The sequence below is a fragment of the Molothrus ater genome, chromosome 5, assembly GCF_012460135.2.
Source record: "Molothrus ater isolate BHLD 08-10-18 breed brown headed cowbird chromosome 5, BPBGC_Mater_1.1, whole genome shotgun sequence".
NCBI classification, from domain to species: domain Eukaryota; kingdom Metazoa; phylum Chordata; class Aves; order Passeriformes; family Icteridae; genus Molothrus; species Molothrus ater.
The window spans coordinates 1,289,847-1,308,595 of record NC_050482.2 but is presented as its reverse complement, the minus strand read 5'-3'; the positions used below and the strand labels follow the sequence as shown (position 1 = coordinate 1,308,595).

The following is an 18,749-nucleotide window of genomic DNA, read 5'->3' as shown; positions in this document are numbered from 1 at the left end:
TCTGTTCAAGTGGCAGAAAACCCTTCTTTTCTTCCTAAAAAATGCCTCTTGCTAAAACCTCCTTTTTTTCCTTCCTAAATCTTTCTCTTGTAGAAAAACCCCTTTTTTCCCCTCAAGATCTTGCTGAAACCTCATATTTTTCTTCCCAAAAACTGCCTCTTGCTGGAAAATCTGCTTTTTTTGTTCCCAAAATCTTCCTCTTCCTGAAAATCCCCTTTCTTATCTTCAAGCTCTTGCTGAAACCTCATTTTTTTCTTACCAAGAAACTGCTTCTTGCTGAAAAAACCCTTTTTTCTTCCCAAAATCCTCCTCTTGCTGAAAACCCCCCTTTTTCTCCTCAAGATCTTGCTGAAACCTCATATTTTTCTTGCCAAAAACCTGCTTCTTGGTGTAAAACCCCTTTTTTCCTTCCCAAAATCTTCATCTTGTAGAAAAACTCTGTTTTTATCTTCAAGCTCTTGCTGAAACCTAATTTTTTTCTTCCAAAAAAAACTGCATTTTCCTGAAAAACCCTTTTTTCTTCCCAAAATCTTCCTCTTGCTGGAAATCCCTTTCTTCCTTCCCAAAATCTTCCTCTTGTAGAAAAACCCCCTTTTTCTCCTCAGAATCTTGCTGAAACCTCCTTTCTTTCTTCCCAAAGTCTTCTTCTTGCTGGAAAATCCTTTTTCCCTTCCCAAAATCTTCCTCTTGAAGAAAATCCCTTTTTTCCCCTCAAGATCTTGCTGAAACCTCATATTTTTCTTCCCAAAAACTGCTTCTTGCTGGAAAATCTGCTTTTTTCGTTCCCAAAATCTTCCTCTTGCAGAAAATCCCCTTTTTTCTCCTCGAGATCTTGCTGAAACCTCCTTTCTTTCTTCCCAAAATCTCCCTGTTGCTGGAATAGCCTTTTTTTTTCCTTCCCAAAACCTGCCTCTTGCTGCAAAACCTCTTTTATCCATCCCAAAATCTTCCTCCTGTAGAAAACACCCTTTTTGATCTTTGAGCTCTTGCTGAAACCTCATTTATTTCCTTCCCCAAGTCTTCATCCTTTTCTTCCTTCCCAAAAGTTTCCTCTTCCTGAAAAACCCCATTTTTCTCCTCAGGATTATCTGAAACCCCCATTTTTCTGAAACCCCCATTTTTCTGAAAACCCCCATTTTCCTGAAAACCCCCATTTTTCTGAAACCCCCATTTTCCTGAAACCCCCCATTTTCCTGAAACCCCCATTTTTCTGAAACCCCCCATTTTGCTGAAAAGCCCCATTTTCCTGAAAACTCCCATTTTTCTGAAACCCCCCATTTTCCTGAAAACCCCCATTTTTCTGAAACTCCCGTTTTTCTGAAACCCCAATTTTTCTGAAACCCCCATTTTTTTCTGAAAACCCCCGTTTTTCTGAAAACCCCCATTTTCCTGAAACCCCCATTTTCCTGAAACCCCCATTTTCCTGAAACCCCCCATTTTCCTGAAAACCCCCATTTTCCTGAAACCCCCATTTTTCCAAAAACCCCCATTTTCCTGAAAACCCCCATTTTTCTGAAAACCCCCCATTTTTCCAAAAACCCCCATTTTCCTGAAACCCCCATTTTTCTGAAAACCCCATTTTGCTGAAACCCCCCATTTTCCTGAAACCCCCCCCATTTTCCTGAAACCCCCCATTTTTCTGAAACCCCCATTTTGCTGAAAACCCCCCATTTTTCTGAAACCCCCCCATTTTCCTGAAACCCCAATTTTCCTGAAAACCCCCCATTTTTCTGAAAACCCCCAATTTTTCTGAAAACCCCCATTTTTCTGAAACCCCCATTTTTCTGAAACCCCCGTTTTCCTGAAACCCCAATTTTTCCGAAAACCCCCATTTTCCTGAAACCCCCCATTTTCCTGAAAACCCCAATTTTTCTGAAAACCCCAATTTTTCTGAAAACCCCCATTTTCCTGAAAACCCCCATTTTCCTGAAACCCCCCATTTTTCTGAAACCCCCATTTTCCTGAAAACCCCCATTTTTCTGAAACCCCCATTTTCCTGAAACCCCCATTTTTCTGAAAACCCCCATTTTTCTGAAAAACCCCATTTTGCTGAAAACCCCCGTTTTTCTCCCTAAACGAATCTGAGCTCTTGCTGGCCACAGGAATTGGGATGGATCAAATCCCTGCTAGAGCCGAGCTCAGGAAAAGCTGGGCAGCTCCAAGGAAAGTTCTGGAACTCAGGAGGGCTCCCAGGAGGCTGCAGGGGAGGGGTTTTTGCCTTTATTTCCCATTTTTGCTGCCCCAGCCCAGCTTATCTGGGAGAGCCAGGCCTGCGTGAAGGCTCCTGGGGGATCCTGATTATCTCTGCTTTGGGCAAGGCTGATAAAAGCTGGACTGGGAGCACTGGGAGCGATGGAAATGAGAATTCTGCCATTCCTAACCCTGCCTGAGCTCTGGAAAATAATTATAATTAATAGGAAAGGAGTTTCCTATGGAAATCTCTGATTTTTAGGACTGGGAGTGATGGAATTCCCATTCCTTACCCTGCCTGCGCTCTGGAAAATAATTATAATTAGCAGGGAAGGAGTTTCCTATGAAAATCTCTGATTTTTAGAGACTGGGAATGAGGGAAATGAGAATTCTCCCATTCCTAACCCTGCCTGAGCTCTGGAAAATAATTATAATTAGCAGGGAAGGAGTTTCCTATGGAAATCTGTCATTTCTAGAGACTGGGAGCACTGGGAGCGATGGAAATGAGAATTCTGCCATTCCTAACCCTGCCTGGGCTCTGGAAAATAATTATAATTAACAGGGAAGAAGTTTCCTGTGGAAATCTCTGATTTTTAGGACTGGGAGTGATGGAATTCCCATTCCTTACCCTGCCTGTGCTCTGGGTAATAATTATAATTAACAGGGAAGAAGTTTCCTATGGAAATCTGTCATTTTTAGAGATTGGAAGTGATGGAAATGAGAATTTTCCCATTCCTAACCCAGCCTGAGCTCTGGAGAATGATTGTAATTAATAGGGAAGGAGTTTCCTGTGGAAATCTCTGATTTTAGAGACTGGGAGTGATGGAATTCCCATTCCTTACCCTGCCTGAGCTCTAGAAAATAATTGTAATTAGCAGGGAAGGAGTTTCCTATGGAAATCTGTCATTTTTAGAGACTGGGAATGATGGAAATGAGAATTTTCCCATTCCTAACCCTGCCTGAGCTCTGGAAAATAATTATAATTAACAGGGAAGGAGTTTCCTATGGAAATCTGTCATTTTTAGAGACTGGGAGCACTGGGAGTGATGGAAATGAGAATTCTGCCATTCCTAACCCTGCCTGAGCTCTGGGTAATAATTATAATTAATAGGGAAGGAATTTCCTATGGAAATCTCTGATTTTTAGAGACTGGGAATGAGGGAAATGAGAATTCCGCCATTCCTTACCCTGCCTGGAAAATAATTATAATTAACAGGGAAGAAGTTTCCTGTGGAAATCTCTGATTTTTAGAGACTGGGAGTGATGGAAATGAGAATTCTGCCATTCCTTACCCTGCCTGAGCTCTGGAAAATAATTATAATTAACAGGGAAGGAGTTTCCTATGGAAATCTGTCATTTTTTGAGACTGGGAGCACTGGGAGCAATGGAAATGAGCATTTTCCCATTCCCAACATAGTCTGAGCTCTGGAAAATAATTATAATTAATAAGGATGGAGTTTCCTGTGGAAATCTCTGACTTTAGAGACTGGGAGTGATGGAATTCCCATTCCTTACCCAGCCTGACCTCTGGAAAATAATTATAATTAATAAAGAAGAAGTTTCCTGTGGAAATCTCTGATTTTTAGGACCGGGAGCACTGGGAGTGATGGAAATGAGAATTTTCCCATTCTAACCCCCCCTGAGCTCTGGGTAATAATTGTATTTAACAGGGAAGAAGTTTCCTGTGGAAATCTCTGATTTTTAGAGACTGGGAGTGATGGAAATGAGAATTCTCCCCTTCCTAACCCAGCCTGAGCTCTGGGTAATAATTGTAATTAGCAGGGAAGGAGTTTCCTGTGGAACTCTGTCATTTTTAGGGGTGGAAGTGAAAGATTTCAGGGATTTTGGAGCCCACAGAAGGGCAGGAGGCCCTGGGCTTGTTCCTGTTCTCAGCAGAGTTCACATTGTCCATTGAGTCCCTCCTTGGATAAATTATGGAATCCAGCAGCTTTTCCTTGAGCAAACTCCACATTTTTATGGAATTTACTTTATCCCCAAGCTTAGAGCACAAACCCCATCCTTGCACCTTCCCTTCATATCCCAGGAGGACTGGGGGCTGAAATATTCCTTCCATCCCAAAAATCTTTGATCCTGGCATGATTTTTTTTTTTTCACAAAATCTGACTTTTTAAAAGGATTTTTTTTGCTTTTCCTCGATTTTACTCTTGATTTTTTTTTTTTTTTGGAGTGTATCCATGTGCTCCAGAAAAATGGTGGTGAAGAATTCCCTTGGAATATTTTCGAATCTTTGAGAATGTTTTATCCCAAAGATGAATCCAGGGAATCCCTGTGTTCTGTCCCAAAGCACCAGCCTGGCCAGGAGAGGTTTTCCAGTGGGTTCCGGAGCAGTCCTTGGCAAAGGTGGGGATGTTCTGGGAATCCCTGAAGGATCAGGGATCTCTTTGTCTCCAGGAAAAGCTTTTTGGATCTTTTCCTGCCAGATCTTCTCCTCCATCCTCAGAGATCCCTGGCATTCATTCCCTGCTTTTCACATTATTGCTGCTCCCTAAAAGCTGCCCTGGGAATTTCTGTTTTCCCACACTTGAGAACCCAAATCATCCCGAGTTTTTGTGTGTGGAGATCCCTGGGACAGCCCCATAACCCCTGCAGTGTTCCTGGATTTGCTGTGGGACTGACAGGTCCTGGATTTCTTGGGATGATTTTTCCCAACAGGAGAAATTCCCAGACGGGAAATGCACATCCCAGGACAAGCAGGAATTCCAGCAGAGCCTGGTGCAGGCCTGGCAGCCTGGCTCTGGCTCCAGTGTTCCATCAGGACAAACGAATCCCCGAATATCCCAATTCCCAGGGCTCCAAAACCATCCCAACTCCTGCTGCTCCTGGTGTTTCAGGCAAGGATTGGGAATGTTCCTGCATTTATGAGGAGGCACCTCCCTGCTCCAGGTCTGCTTCCATTTCCAAAGTGTTGGAGCTGTTGAGGATTTTGCTTCTCTCCTTTCCCTGTTTGGGATTTTCCTTTTCCCTGTTTAGGATTCTCTTTTCCCTGTTTGGGATTCTCCTTTTCCCTGTTTAGGATTTTTCTTCTCTCCTTTCCCTGTTTGGGATTCTGCTTCTCTCCTTTTCCCTGTTTGGGATTTTCCTTTTCCCTGTTTGGGATTCTCCTTTCCCTGTTTAGGATTCTCTTTTCCTTCTTTGGGATTCTCCTTTTCCCTGTTTGGGATTTTCCTTTCCCTGTTTGGGATTCTGCTTCTCTCCTTTCCCTGTTTGGAATTCTCCTTTCCCTGTTTGGGATTTCCTTTTCCCTGTTTGGGATTTCCTTTTCCCTGTTTGGGATTTTCCTTTCCCTGTTTAGGATTCTCCTTTCCCTGTTTGGGATTCTGCTTCTCTCCTTTTCCCTGTTTGGGATTTTCCTTTCCCTGTTTGGGATTTTCCTTTCCCTGTTTAGGATTCTCTTTTCCCTGTTTGGGATTCTCCTTTCCCTGTTTGGGATTTCCTTTCCCCGTTTGGGATCCTGTTTCTCTCCTTTCCCCGTTTGGGATTCTCCTTTCCCTGTTTGGGATTCTCCTTTCCCCGTTTGGGATCCTGTTTCTCTCCTTTCCCCGTTTGGGATCCTGTTTCTCTCCTTTCCCTGTTTGGGATCCTGTTTCTCTCCTTTTCCCGGGATTTAAAATCTTCAGGGAAATTCCTGCCTTTCCTGCTTTCCCAAAGAGGAGTTGGGGAGGACTGGGAGGGCTCCTTGGAGCTCCCAGGTCACAGGAATTCGTGGGAATTTGGTGTTTTTGATCACTCCCTGCTCCTGCAGAGAGCTGGAGATGAATTCTCCTTAATGCCACAAACAGGAGGAAATCCAGACTGGGAATGTCCTGCCTTGCTTGGATACAGCAGAAACAACCTGGAATTTATTTACTATGTATTTACTATTTAGTTTAAAATCTGCAGGATTTGTTAATAATCAAATACCACAACTGGAAAATTTACACTCAAAATGCCCAGAGCCTCAGTTTCTCAAATAAATTCTATATATGCTACATATTTTTATAAAAAAATCTCTCAATATTTATAAACTCCCTCTATATTTATAAATTCTATCTATATTTATAAACTATATATATTTATAAATTTATCTATATTTATAAATTTATCTATATTTATAAATTTTATATCTTTATTTCTATATTATATTATCTGTATTATTATATTTTCTGTATCCTCACACCCAGCTCTCATTTTCCTCCATCTCTGTCCCAGTTACCTGCAGGTGCAGATATTTCTATTTTCCCTTGCATTTCTGTTTTCCCTTTTTCCCAAGTGTTTTCCCAACAGAACACCTGGTGTGTGCACAGAACATATGGAATATATGTATAAATATATATATGTGTGTGTGTGTAGAATGAGGCATTGTGGCAGCTGGTACAGGAATGCAGCTGGATTTAATTTATTTATTTTTTTTTAAATTTCATTGAATTCCAGCCAGGATTTCACAGATTTCTCCTGGCTTGTGCTCCATTTATTGTTTTGGGAAGCTCCTGGGATTTGAGGGATAAAAACTCCTTGTGTTAGTGAGTGCTCCTAGAGGGCTCCTCACTTCAAATTCCCTCAAAAATCAATTTGAGCCTTTGCCAAGGAGGGGCCTGACAGGGAGTGAAGCTCCAGGGTGGGAGCATCCCTGGAAAATGGGAGCATCCCCAGGCAAAGCCAGCTGGGACTGGGACGGAGGATTGGTCCTTGTGCCCTCTCCCCACCTCCTACCACGGGTCCTCAGCCTTCTTGGGATGGTTCCCCAGGCAGGGAATCCCTGAAATTGGTCTGAAGTGGGGTTAAAAAATCCAACATTGCAGATTTCAAAACCACTTCCCTTGCAGGCCCTTGGGTGTCTGGGGAGGGAGAAGTGTCCAGCTGGCCTCAGTCCATGAGCAAATCCACGTGTGGGGACTTTGGGATGGGTGGGAAATCCTCTGGAACTGATCCCAAGGTGCACCTGGATTTTCATTTTTCATGGATGTTTGTGCTGACTGTGTCCTTTCTCTTTGCCCAGATAAGCACAGAGCACATTGGTGTCATCCTGGGCAAGGCTGGCAGATTGGGATGTGCCTTTGGGAATGGCCCCCTTTCCTCTTCCCCCGTAGCTCCCAGACTCTGAGCTCTGCCTGGACGGGGGAAAAGCAACCAGGAAAATGTGGGAAATGTCCCCATGGCAGGGGGGATTGATGAGCTTGATGAGCCCTTCCAACCCAAACCATCCTGGGATTCTGTGGGAGTCTTCCCCATTCCCAAGTTATCCTGGTATTGGGGTGGGAATCTTCCAGGATTCCCAGGTTATCCAGGTATTGGGGTGGGAATCTCTCACATTCCCAAGGTATTAGGGTGGGAATCTTCCCCATTTCCTAATTATCCAGGTATTAGGGTGGGAATCTTCCCCATTCTCAAGTTATCCAGGTATTGGGGTGGGAATCTTCTCCATTCCCACGTTATCCAGGTATTAGGGTGGGAATCTTCCAGGATTCCCAGGTTATCCAGGTATTGGGGTGGGAATCTTCCCCATTCCCAAGTTATCCTGGTATTGGGGTGGGAATCTTCCAGGATTCCCAGGTTATCCAGGTATTGGGGTGGGAATCTCTCACATTCCCAAGGTATTAGGGTGGGAATCTTTCACATTTCCCAATTATCCAGGTATTAGGATGGGAATCATCCATGTTATCCAGGTATTAGGGTGGGAATTTCCCACATTTCCCAATTTTCCAGGTATTGAGGTGGGAATCTTCCCCATTCCCAAGTTATCCTGGTATTAGGGTGGGAATCTTCACATTCCCCAATTATCCAGGTATTAGGGTGGGAATCTTCCATGTTTCCCAGGTATTAGGGTAGGAATCTTCCTCATTTCCAGGTTTCCCAGGTATTAGGGTGGGAATCTTCTATATTCCCAAGGTATTAGGAGGGAATCTTCCATGTTTCCCAGGTATTAGGGTGGGAATCTCCTACATTCCCCAATTATCCAGGTGTTAGGGTGGGAATCTTCCCCATTCCCAATTATCCAGATATTAGGGTGGGAATCTTCTCCATTTCCAGCTTATCCAGGTATTAGGGTGGGAACCTTCCATGTTTTCCAGGTGTTAGGGTGGGAATCTTCCCCATTCCTGATTATCCTGGTGTTAGGGTGGGAATCTTCCACATGTCCAGGTTATCCAGGTATTGAGGTGGGAATCTTCCCCATGTCCAGGTTATCCAGGTATTGAGGTGGGAATCTTCCCCATTTCCAGGTTATCCAGGTGTTGGGGTGGGAATCTTCCAGGTTTCCCAAGTCATTCTGGTATTAGGGTGGGAAGCTTCCACATTTCCCAATTATCCAGGAGTTGGGGTGGAAATCTTCCACATTCCCAAGGTATTAGGGTGGGAATCCTCCAGGTTTCCCGAATTTTCCAGGTATTGGAGTGGGAATCTTCTCCATTTCCAGGTTATCCAGGTATTGAGGTGGGAATCTTCCATGTTTTCCAGGTATTATGGTGGGAATCTTCCCCATTTCCAGGTTATCCAGGTATTAGAGTGGGAATCTTCCACATTCCCAAGCTGTTATGGTGAAAATCTTCCACATTCCCCAATTATCCAGGTATTAGGGTGGGAATTTTCCCCATTCCTAAGTTATCCAGGTATTAGGGTGGGAATCTTCTCCATTCCCAAGGCATTAGGGTGGGAATCTTCCCCATTCCCAGTTTCCAGCCCTGAGGAATTGCCAGCCTTTGGTGAGCTGGGGTTTGCATTTAACACCCCTGCTCCTCCAGGGTTTTTGGCAATCCAGGGAATTCTCACTCCAGGCTGTGGGTGCAGCACCAGTGGTTTCCCAGGTTGGTTTTCCAGGGTGGGAACATGTGCATCCCTTCCTGGTGTGGAATTCCTTAGGGATGTCCAGGGCTTTTCTCTTATCACCCAAAGCCTGCCTTTTTATCCACATGGATTTTATGCTTTTATTCCAAAGGCAGTCCTGGACTCCATACAGAAAGGGGGTGGACTGTGCTGCTCACACCCTTCCCAAGCACTGCCTTTTCCAGGAGTTGAGTGGGAATTTTGCTGTAAAATATTAAATTAGAGATTTATAACCAGTGCAGCAGCTGGAATCCCTGCTGTGACCTCAGCTCCATGTCATGGAGAGAACCCCAAAATCCCGGAGCTGTCTGATGGAATGCTCACCTGGAATCCTGCACAGGGCATTCATTGGGATGTGCTGTGTGACAATGAACCTGCCCCAGTGCTGGGAATTATTTTTCCCTCCCTCCTGCTTCCCGTAGAACTTGGAATTTCATTTCTAGCTGGATGTTGATGGGCACTGTGTCCTTTTTATGCATACAAATAAATACAGAGCCAGTCAGGTTTTTAGTGCTGGCTGCTGCTAACCAGATCATGGAAAGCTCTGGAAGAGCTTTGTGCTGTCCATGGAATGGTTTGGGTTGGAAGGGCCTCAGTGGCTGAGCTCCAGCCCTGCTCCATGGGCAGAGAGCTTCCATTTAAACAGGGATTGGAAGAGGTAAAGAATTCAGGCAAGGCCAAGGCACAGCACTGTTGGTTGGGAGTTTTTCCCAATTTTTCCAGCCAGGATTAAAAATCAGGAAAATTCCTTGCTTAACCCATGGATATCAGCGTGTGTGTGTAGGGATGAGGAGTTTCATTTTTGTTGGCACAGGAGAATTTGCAGTTCAGAGAAAGGAGCAGAGAATTGTGCTCATTCCTGGATCAGGACAAAAGGAGGATTTCCACGGAGCTGCTCCTGGCCTGGGCAGTTTGTGTGCATGGAATGAGGCTGGGGGGAATCCTTGGGAAGGAGTGCAGGGAGAGGATGCTCCTGTCCCTGCCTGCAGAGCAGCTCTTCCATTTGGGAGGCTTGAGCCCAAGGACAAAGTGAAGGAGGGGATTGCTTCATTCCCAGCGTGTTCCCCACCCTCTCCACCCTTTCTTTGGTTTCCCCCAAAGATCCAGGCAGGATTTAGGGTCGGGATCAGCGCTCGCTGCAGCTCAGCTCAGCAAAATGGATCCGTGACCTGATTTCAACTTGTGGGAGCTGCAGAATGTAAATATTTGATGGAACTCCAGCTTCCCTTGGGAAATCTGCTCCAGCTCTTGCAGCTGAATCCTGCCAGGCTGTTCCTGAAATTCCCTTGGTAGCGTGGAGATGTTTGGAGCTCTCCTTCCTCTTGGAGGTGGTTCTGGCTTCAGCCTTGGGTTTGTGGAGGATCCCCCAGTCCGAGCAAGGCTGGAATTGTGATTGTGTCCCAATTCCTGGGAAACAAGGGAGGGATTTCAGTCCCAGCCGGGCTCCGTGCTGCACTCACCTGGGGCTGCTCCTCCTTTGGGCAGGGAGGACCCCCAGTGCCTCTCCTGAGGTGTCACGTGAAGGTGGGGGAGGTTGGCAGCATTTAAATGGTTAAATGCGGATTTTTCAGGCTTTTTTGGCTGCTCTGAAAAGAAAACTTGGATGTTTTTTGAGTCCTGGAAGGAGCTTTTTCCATGGATGGAGTCAATATCCCGGACCTGAGTTTCTTCCCTGTTTTTATCCCTGTCAGAAACAAGAGTTGCTGTTGGTCTAAAAGGATTCCTGCAGAATTCAGGGAAATTCCCACCTGGGCTGTGTTTGCTGGGATCTCTGGGATGGTGGCACAACAGGGAAAAGGAGGATTTATGGCAAATTCTCAATTCAGAAAGGTGGCACAACAGGAAAAAGGAGAATTTATGGCAAATTCTCAATCCAAAAAGGTGACAGAATAGAGAAAAGGAGGATTTATGGTAAATTCTCAATTCAGGAAGGTAGCACAACAGGGGAGATGAGGATTTATGGTAAATTCTCAATCCAAAAAAATGACAGAACAGAGGAAAGGAGGATTTGTGGTAAATTTTCAATTCAGAAAGGTGGTACAACAGGGGAAATGAGGATTTATGGCAAATTCTCAGTCCAAAAAGGTGACACAACAGGGAAAAGGAGGGTTTATGATGAATTCTCAATTCCATAAGTTTAGAAGGATTCCTGCAGAATTCAGGGAAATTCCCACCTGGGCTGTGTTTGCTGGATCTCTGGGATGGTGGCACAACAGGGAAAAGGAGGATTTATGGTGAATTCTCAATCCAAAAATATGACAGAACAGAGAAAAGGAGGATTTATGGCAAATTCTCAGTCCAAAAAGGTGGCACAACAGGGAAAAGGAGAATTTATGGCAAATTCTCAATAAAAAGGTGGCACAACAGGGAAAAGGAGGATTTATGGCAAATTCTCAATCCAAAAAAGTGACAGAACAGAGAAAAGGAGGATTTATGGCATATTTTCAATAACAAGGTGGCACAACAGGGAAAAGGAGGATTTATGATGAATTCTCAACCCAAAAAGCAACTCCAGGTTTTGGAAGCAGCTTTTCCTGGTTGGAGCCACCCCTCTGGGCAGATCCCAAATGATTTATCCAGGCAGGAGTGTAGGAATTCATTCCACCCCTGATCCAGGTTTAGTTTGTCCCACATCCAGATATTTGGGGTCCCCCTGTTGAGGAGTTTGGGATCCTGGGTTCTGCAGTCGCTCTCAGCCATCATTGGAAACATTCTTTTGTTTTGGATGGATGTGCTTTGCTTCCCCCCAGGCTGGGGATGGTGCATAATCCCATTAATGTGTTTTATTTTATCATTATTTATGGGATAAAAAAGAGTGTTTGGAGCTTCCAGATCTCCTGAACTTGGGGTTGAAGTTGGCAGCTGGAAAACAAAATTTATCTTTTGATTCACGTGTGGGGGACATTGTAAGGCTTGAAACTATTTCCAAATTTTTATTCTGAATAAAATTTTTTATTACAAAAAAAAATTCAAAATAAATTTATTTAGTTTTTATTTCAAAATTTATTTTATTTATCTCACAATTTAATTTGCAACTCAACAATACTTCTCAAGTCCAGAAATCTGAAATGTGGACAAAGCCACATCGAGCTCCCTCCTCCTAAACCTGTTTTTTAGGAGACCAGAGGCACCAACAGGAGAATTAATTGCTGTGTTGATGGAAAATTTCAATTATTGCCTCCCTGGCTCATAACTGTAGAGTAATGTTGTGATACCAAGCTCATAGAAAATCTCTGTTGGGAAAAATATATTGATGTATATATAAAAATATTATATATATATAAATAAATAAATAAATAAATAAATATATTTTAAATATATATATAAAATATTATAATATATTATATTATAATATAATATATAACATGTATTATAATATTATAATTATTATATATTATATATTATATATTATAATATATATATTATAATATAATATATATTATTTTATATATATATAATATATAGAAAATAGATATAAAATATATTTTAAAATTCCAATGTTGAGCTAAAATCTGTGTTCAGATTTGCCCTTCTAAGCCCACTTCATCAAATGGGGGAGCTCCACTGGGCTCCTGGACAGGAATTTTCAGGATCCAACAAAATCTTTGTGGTTGCACTGCAGACTTTTCCTGAATTTCCTGACTTCAGGATTCCCTGGAATGTGAGGGAATGGACCCAGGGTGGGAATGGTGCCTGCTTATTTTAAAGGTTATTTATGGCTGGGATGGCTTTGGCTCCTTGGTCCATAAATCCCAGACTTCTCATGTAAAAAAAATTACATTTTTGGGGGTTTTTCTGCTCATTTCCCTCTGTTTCTCCCTGCAGGATTCATGAATAAAATCTTCCATCCCAACATTGACGAGGCGTGAGTAAATCCTTCCTTCATCTTTGTGGAAAATCCTGCAAAATCTCAAATATTTCCCCACCATTTCTTGCTTGTGTGGAGCTTCCCTGGCAGTAAAATTCCAATTTATTTTCTGCTGGGCAGAGTGGGAAGATGGAGGTGGTTAAAGGCCATAAATAGGAATAAATCAGGGCTTATGCCAGGCCCCGGGGAAGGGGCTGGGGAGGAGTTTTTTCAATCCCCAGAGTGTTTTGCAGTGTTAATTCCATTTTCTCCGTGTGTTCCAGGTCAGGAACTGTATGTCTAGATGTAATCAATCAAACCTGGACAGCTCTCTACGGTGAGTTGGGCATTTCCCTCTGCCACTGATAATTTCTGACCACTTTTTGGAGGTGTTTTTGCCTTTGATTTTGGGTTTTTTTACTGAATTTGAAACTCCTCCCCGAGCCAAGATCTCGAGAAAAATAAGATTTTTTTACAGGTTAGGGGGTGGTGTTGCCTCTGATGCTGCAGAGTGGTTTCCATGGGCTCATTTCTGGTTAAAAATCTGCTTTTTAGGGATAAACAGGTCAATTTAAAAACCAAATCGATTTAAAATACAACTTAGAGAAAGCTGGAACTGTTAGGAGGAGCACAGCTGAGTCTCTGTTTAAAAATGGGAATTTCAGATATTCCAGGTACACTCTGTGGAAGAAATCCAGGGGAATGTGGGCATCAAATCCTTCAGGTTCTTCCCTGGAAAACTGATTTTAGCTGGAATTCCTCGTTGGAACTCTGGCGTTGCCATGTGGTGGAGGATGAGGATCACAGCATGGATTTGTTGTGGGAGATCAGCTCCTCCACAAAAAGGATAACAAGGAATAATTCCAGTGGTTTTGTGCTCCAGCATTCCAGGGCCTGCCTTGGAGCTGCAGGGGGACGCTGGGCTTAATTCCCTCTAAAATCAGTCCAAGATTCCAGCACCACCTCACAAAGAAATGGAAAAGGAGGAATAATTCCTCTCCTTTTTGCATTTAAAAAAGGAATTTTTCAATTCCTTTAAGGCAGAGCTGGCAGAGGATCTGGGTGAGAGAATTCCAGCAGCAACCAAGGTGGGAGAAACCTGGAATATGCACCAAAAAATTCCTGAGCACCTCTTGGTTCAGTTCCTGCTCCTTCCTCAGTGCTGGGGCTGAAATTCCTGCACAACCAGCTGGAAAACAAAATTTATCTTTTGGTTCAGGTGTGGGGCACCTCCTTCAAGAAAACCTCATTTTCCTGGGTGTCCTGTGAGCCCCAAGGGGTTCCAGGATTCCCTCATCCTCAGGAGCCCTCCGTGGCCACAGAGAGGCTCCTGAGCCAAGGGGAGGCACCTGGCACCAATTTTACCAACTCAAATCAGCTTTTTGCTGCCAGGGCCCAAATTCAGTCCCTGGGAATTGCAGCTGCCAAGGGCCAGGCAGTGCCAGGGCAGGGAATACCCACCCAGAGCATTCCTGCTGCTTCCTGGGGTCCCTTTTGGGGTTCAGATCCAGGGAATACCCACCCAGAGCATTCCTGCTGCTTCCTGGGGTCCCTTTTGGGGTTCAGATCCAGGGAATACCCACCCAGAGCACTCCTGCTGCTTCCTGGGGTCCCTTTGGGGTTCAGATCCAGGGAATACCCACCCAGAGCACTCCTGCTGCTTCCTGGGGTCCTTCTGGGGTTCAGATCCAGGGAATACCCACCCAGAGCACTCCTGCTGCTTCCTGGGGTCCCTTTTGGGGTTCAGATCCAGGGAATACCCACCCAGGGCATTCCTGCTGCTTCCTGGGGTCCCTTTTGGGGTTCAGATCCAGGGAATACCCACCCAGGGCACTCCTGCTGCTTCCTGGGGTCCCTTTTGGGGTTCAGATCCAGGGAATACCCACCCAGGGCATTCCTGCTGCTTCCTGGGGTCCCTTTTGGGGTTCAGATCCAGGGAATACCCACCCAGGGCACTCCTGCTGCTTCCTGGGGTCCTTTTGGGGTTCAGATCCAGGGAATACCCACCCAGGGCACTCCTGCTGCTTCCTGGGGTCCTTCTGGGGTTCAGATCCAGGGAATACCCACCCAGAGCACTCCTGCTGCTTCCTGGGGTCCCTTTTGGGGTTCAGATCCAGGGAATACCCACCCAGGGCACTCCTGCTGCTTCCTGGGGTCCGTTTTGGGGTTCAGATCCTTTCTCCAGGTGCTGCTGTGCTCCATCCCAGGCGCTCCTCTCAAACCTGGGCACCTCATCCAGAGCTGGAGCCTGGAATTCTGTGGCTGCATCCCAGAGCTGGAGGAGCTCTTGCACAGGGAGAGCACCTGGAGATCTCCATCCCCTTTTGTGGGGAACTTTTGGGACGTTGAGGGCTCTGGGACTTGAATTCAGCAGCTCTGTGGTGGCTCAGGAATGGGCTCCAGCTTTTTTCCAGGAGCAGGGACAGGTGGAGATGCTCACCCACAGGATTTTCCTGGCACAAGGAAACAGAGACAGATCCAAGATTTCTGGAACGTTCCCACAGGAATCCCCCAGAGCAGGAGCATTTCCAAGGAGGGATGATGGCCCAGGGCTGGCTCCTGCCATCCCCAGCTCTGCAGTGGGAGTTGGTGCTTCCCGAGAGGGGTTTGTGCATCCCCGGTCACCCTGGGCAGTTTCCTGCTCTGGATTGTTTGGTGACAGATTCCTGCTGGCACTGAGGAGTTCCTGGGAGCTCTGCACATGCCCTCAATTGATGGATTCTTAGTGCTGGCTGCTGCTAACCAGATCATGGAAAGCTCTGGAAGAGCTTTGTGCTGTCCATGGGATGGTTTGGGTTGGGAGGGCCTCAGTGGCTGAGCTCCAGCCCTGCTCCATGGGCAGAGAGCTTCCATTTAAACAGGGATTGGAAGAGGTAAAGAATTCAGGCAAGGCCAAAGCACAGCACTGTTGGTTGGGAGTTTTTCTTAATTTTTCCAGCCAGGATTAAAAATCAGGAAAATTCCTTGCTTAACCCATGGATATCAGCGTGTGTGTGTAGGGATGAGGAGTTTCATTTCTGTTGGCACAGGAGAATTTGCAGTTCAGAGAAAGGAGCAGAGAATCGTGCTCATTCCTGGATCAGGACAAAAGGAGGATTTCCATGGAGCTGCTCCTGGCCTGGGCAGTTTGTGTGCATGGAATGAGGCTGGGGGGAATCCTTGGGAAGGAGTGCAGGGAGAGGATGCTCCTGTCCTTGCCTGCAGAGCAGCTCTTCCATTTGGGAGGCTTGAGCCCAAGGACAAAGTGAAGGAAGGGATTGTTTCATTCCCAGCGTGTTCCCCACCCTCTCCACCCTTTCTTTGGTTTTCCCCCAAAGATCCAGGCAGGATTTAGGGTCGGGATCAGCACCATCCCCTCCTTGCTGAACCCATGGCTATCAGCATGTGTGTGTAGGGATGAGGAGTTTGTGAGGAGCTGGAGCTGCAGCATCAGCTTTATTTTCATTTTTGATTCCATCAACCTTTATCTTCATTTTTGATTTTCCTCCCTTTATTCCCCCTCGTTCCCAGAGTGTTTCCTTTGGAGTTTGTGCTGCTGTCTGGGTGTTCAGGGTGGTTTTTTGGGCTGGCCCTGCCTTGGGGACACTGACACCAAGGTTGTGTTTGCCTTGCAGATCTCACCAATATTTTTGAGTCGTTCCTGCCCCAGCTGCTGGCCTATCCCAACCCCATAGATCCTCTCAATGGGGACGCTGCAGCCATGTACCTCCACCGACCAGAAGAGTACAAACAGAAAATTAAAGGTGAGGCCTAATTAGCAGAGTTAATTAGGATTCCATCCCGAGGCAATGATGGCTCTTGGCTGCAGGTTCTGCCTGGCTTTTCCCCTTCCATGGGATGATGTGAAGGAGGGAGGGGTCAGGTGTTGCTGGGTGGGGAATTGGGAAAGCTCAGGTATCCCAAAAGCTGGGATCAGCTCTGCCACATCACCCAGGAGTGGTTCAACCTGGAGTCACTGTTCTGGTGTGAAATTTTTGAGGGTAGAACTCTCAAAATTTGATTGAAATTGTGAATTATTCAGCCTCCCTTGGCTGATTCCTCTGACAGGATTGTGGAGACTTCCCTGCAGATCTGCCCTGCTCAGTATCCCAAAGTCCATTCCCTGCTTTTTTATTACCAGGGAAGGGCAAAAAAATTGCAACCAAAAAAATAACTTGTCAGATAAAATCTCCAGTGTCAGCACTGAGAGTCCTCCAGGCTTTCATGAAAACAGAACCCAAAAATGCCCTTGGAAAAAAGCCAGAAAAACCAGATTTCACCAGAGGAAGCTCTGAGGACATCCCTGGGGATGAAGGGATGACCTGCTCCCTCATTCCCACCCTGGCAGCCAGGTACAGATGATCTGGAAGGAGTTGGGAGTGCTTGGAACGCGTTCCATAAATCCCAGAGCCCTGAGTGCAGCAGCTCCTGCCAGGATTGCGTGACAAGGGTGGGATGGAGCTAAAACTCTGCCATCCCCTGTTCTAAAAAAGGACCTTGGGCACGTTCAAAGTGCTGCAGAGGATCCTGGCAGCCCCTGTGCTCTGGGAGTGCAAATCCAATCTTTTATTTATTGCTGCTGCTCCTGCTGTTTTCATCTCTGGGAGCACAGGGATTGTTCCTGGTGCTCTGGGGAGGGGGGCACAGGCACAGAGGTGTGCCCCAAAATTTGTGATTCCTTTTCTTCTCTGCCTCCTCTCTGGAAGATTTCTTAGGGAATCTCCTTTGGGAGGGTGAGGAACAGCTGGAGGATGTCCAGGCTGAGTTTCTGTGGGAGCTCAGGCCATCTCTGGGTCACTTGTGCCAGCCCAGGTGTCTGGAATTGCAGTGGGGTCCCTTGGAACACCAGGGCTGTGAGCACAGCTCCTTCCTGCTGCCCCAGGCTCTGGGACACAGGAATCCAGTGGGCTTTTCCTGGGAGCAGTTGGTGCCATGAGGCTTCCCCTTCCTGAACACCCTTCTGTGGGAGATGCTCTGGCACTATTTAGATATTTTGGGTTTTTTTCTTTCCTTGATGGACTGAAAATCCCAAGACAAATCCCAATCAATGTGACACTCATCATGGAAACTCCCTGGAAATTTCACTTTTCCTGGGTTAAACCTCCCAAAAAACCCAGCCCAGGAGCTTTCCTGGATATAAAAAAGTGGCATTTGAAGCTCGAAGGGCTCTGAGTTTGAGCTTAGGCTGGAGGAGGCAGCAGCCTCCAGGTGGGAATGTCCCCTGGAGCAGCCAGGGAGGAGGTGCTGGTGGCCTCCAGTCCTGCCTGGGGCCTGCAGCTCCCAGAGCTGCTCCAGCCAGAGCCTGGCTGGGTTTGGAATAATCCCAGAGGGAATTCTGGAGGTTCCCACAGAGGGGGAGTGTGCCAGGAATAACAGCAGCTCCCTTGGGATTTCCCCTTTTTCCAGAGGGAGATGAGTTCGGGGAAAGCTCTGGGGAGGGAGCAGCCAGCTCCAGGATGTGCCACAGAGCCTGGGAATGGTTTGGCTCAGAAGGGACCTTCGAGAGCATCCAAATGCCAGGGAATCCTCACCAGCCCAGGCTGCTCCGAGCCCTGGGACACTGCTGAGGGTGGGGCAGCCACAGCTGCTCCGGGCAAGGGGATAATTCAGAATTTATCTACTTGTAGGATTTATCAGTAGTAATTTTTGTGATAATTTATCCTATTCCATGAGAATTTTTATCATTTTTATTCAGTTATGTTTTACATTATCAATTTTACGAGAAGTCATTGATCTGATTTATCAAATACGCCATTTATAATTTATGTACTTGTATGATTTAACAGTATTAATTTTTGGATAATTTATCCTATTTCATGATCATTTTAATAGTTTTTATTTATTTATATGTATTTTATATATTTTTTCAATTTTATTTTTATTTATTTTTATTATGTAAAACAGTTGTATTTTA

At 45.6% G+C, this 18,749-nt stretch overlaps 1 protein-coding gene across 2 annotated transcripts in view; it reads left to right on the top strand.

The window, feature by feature from the left end:
* Window positions 1-18,749, top strand: part of UBE2H (ubiquitin conjugating enzyme E2 H) — a 56,586-nt gene that overhangs the window by 34,154 nt on the left and 3,683 nt on the right. For both annotated transcript variants that reach the window (XM_036400763.2, XM_036400762.2), the window contains exons 4-6: window positions 12,835-12,874; window positions 13,141-13,193; window positions 16,471-16,599. In XM_036400763.2, the coding sequence (XP_036256656.1) occupies window positions 12,835-12,874; window positions 13,141-13,193; window positions 16,471-16,599 (222 nt within the window). The remainder of the gene's footprint in view (window positions 1-12,834; window positions 12,875-13,140; window positions 13,194-16,470; window positions 16,600-18,749) is intronic.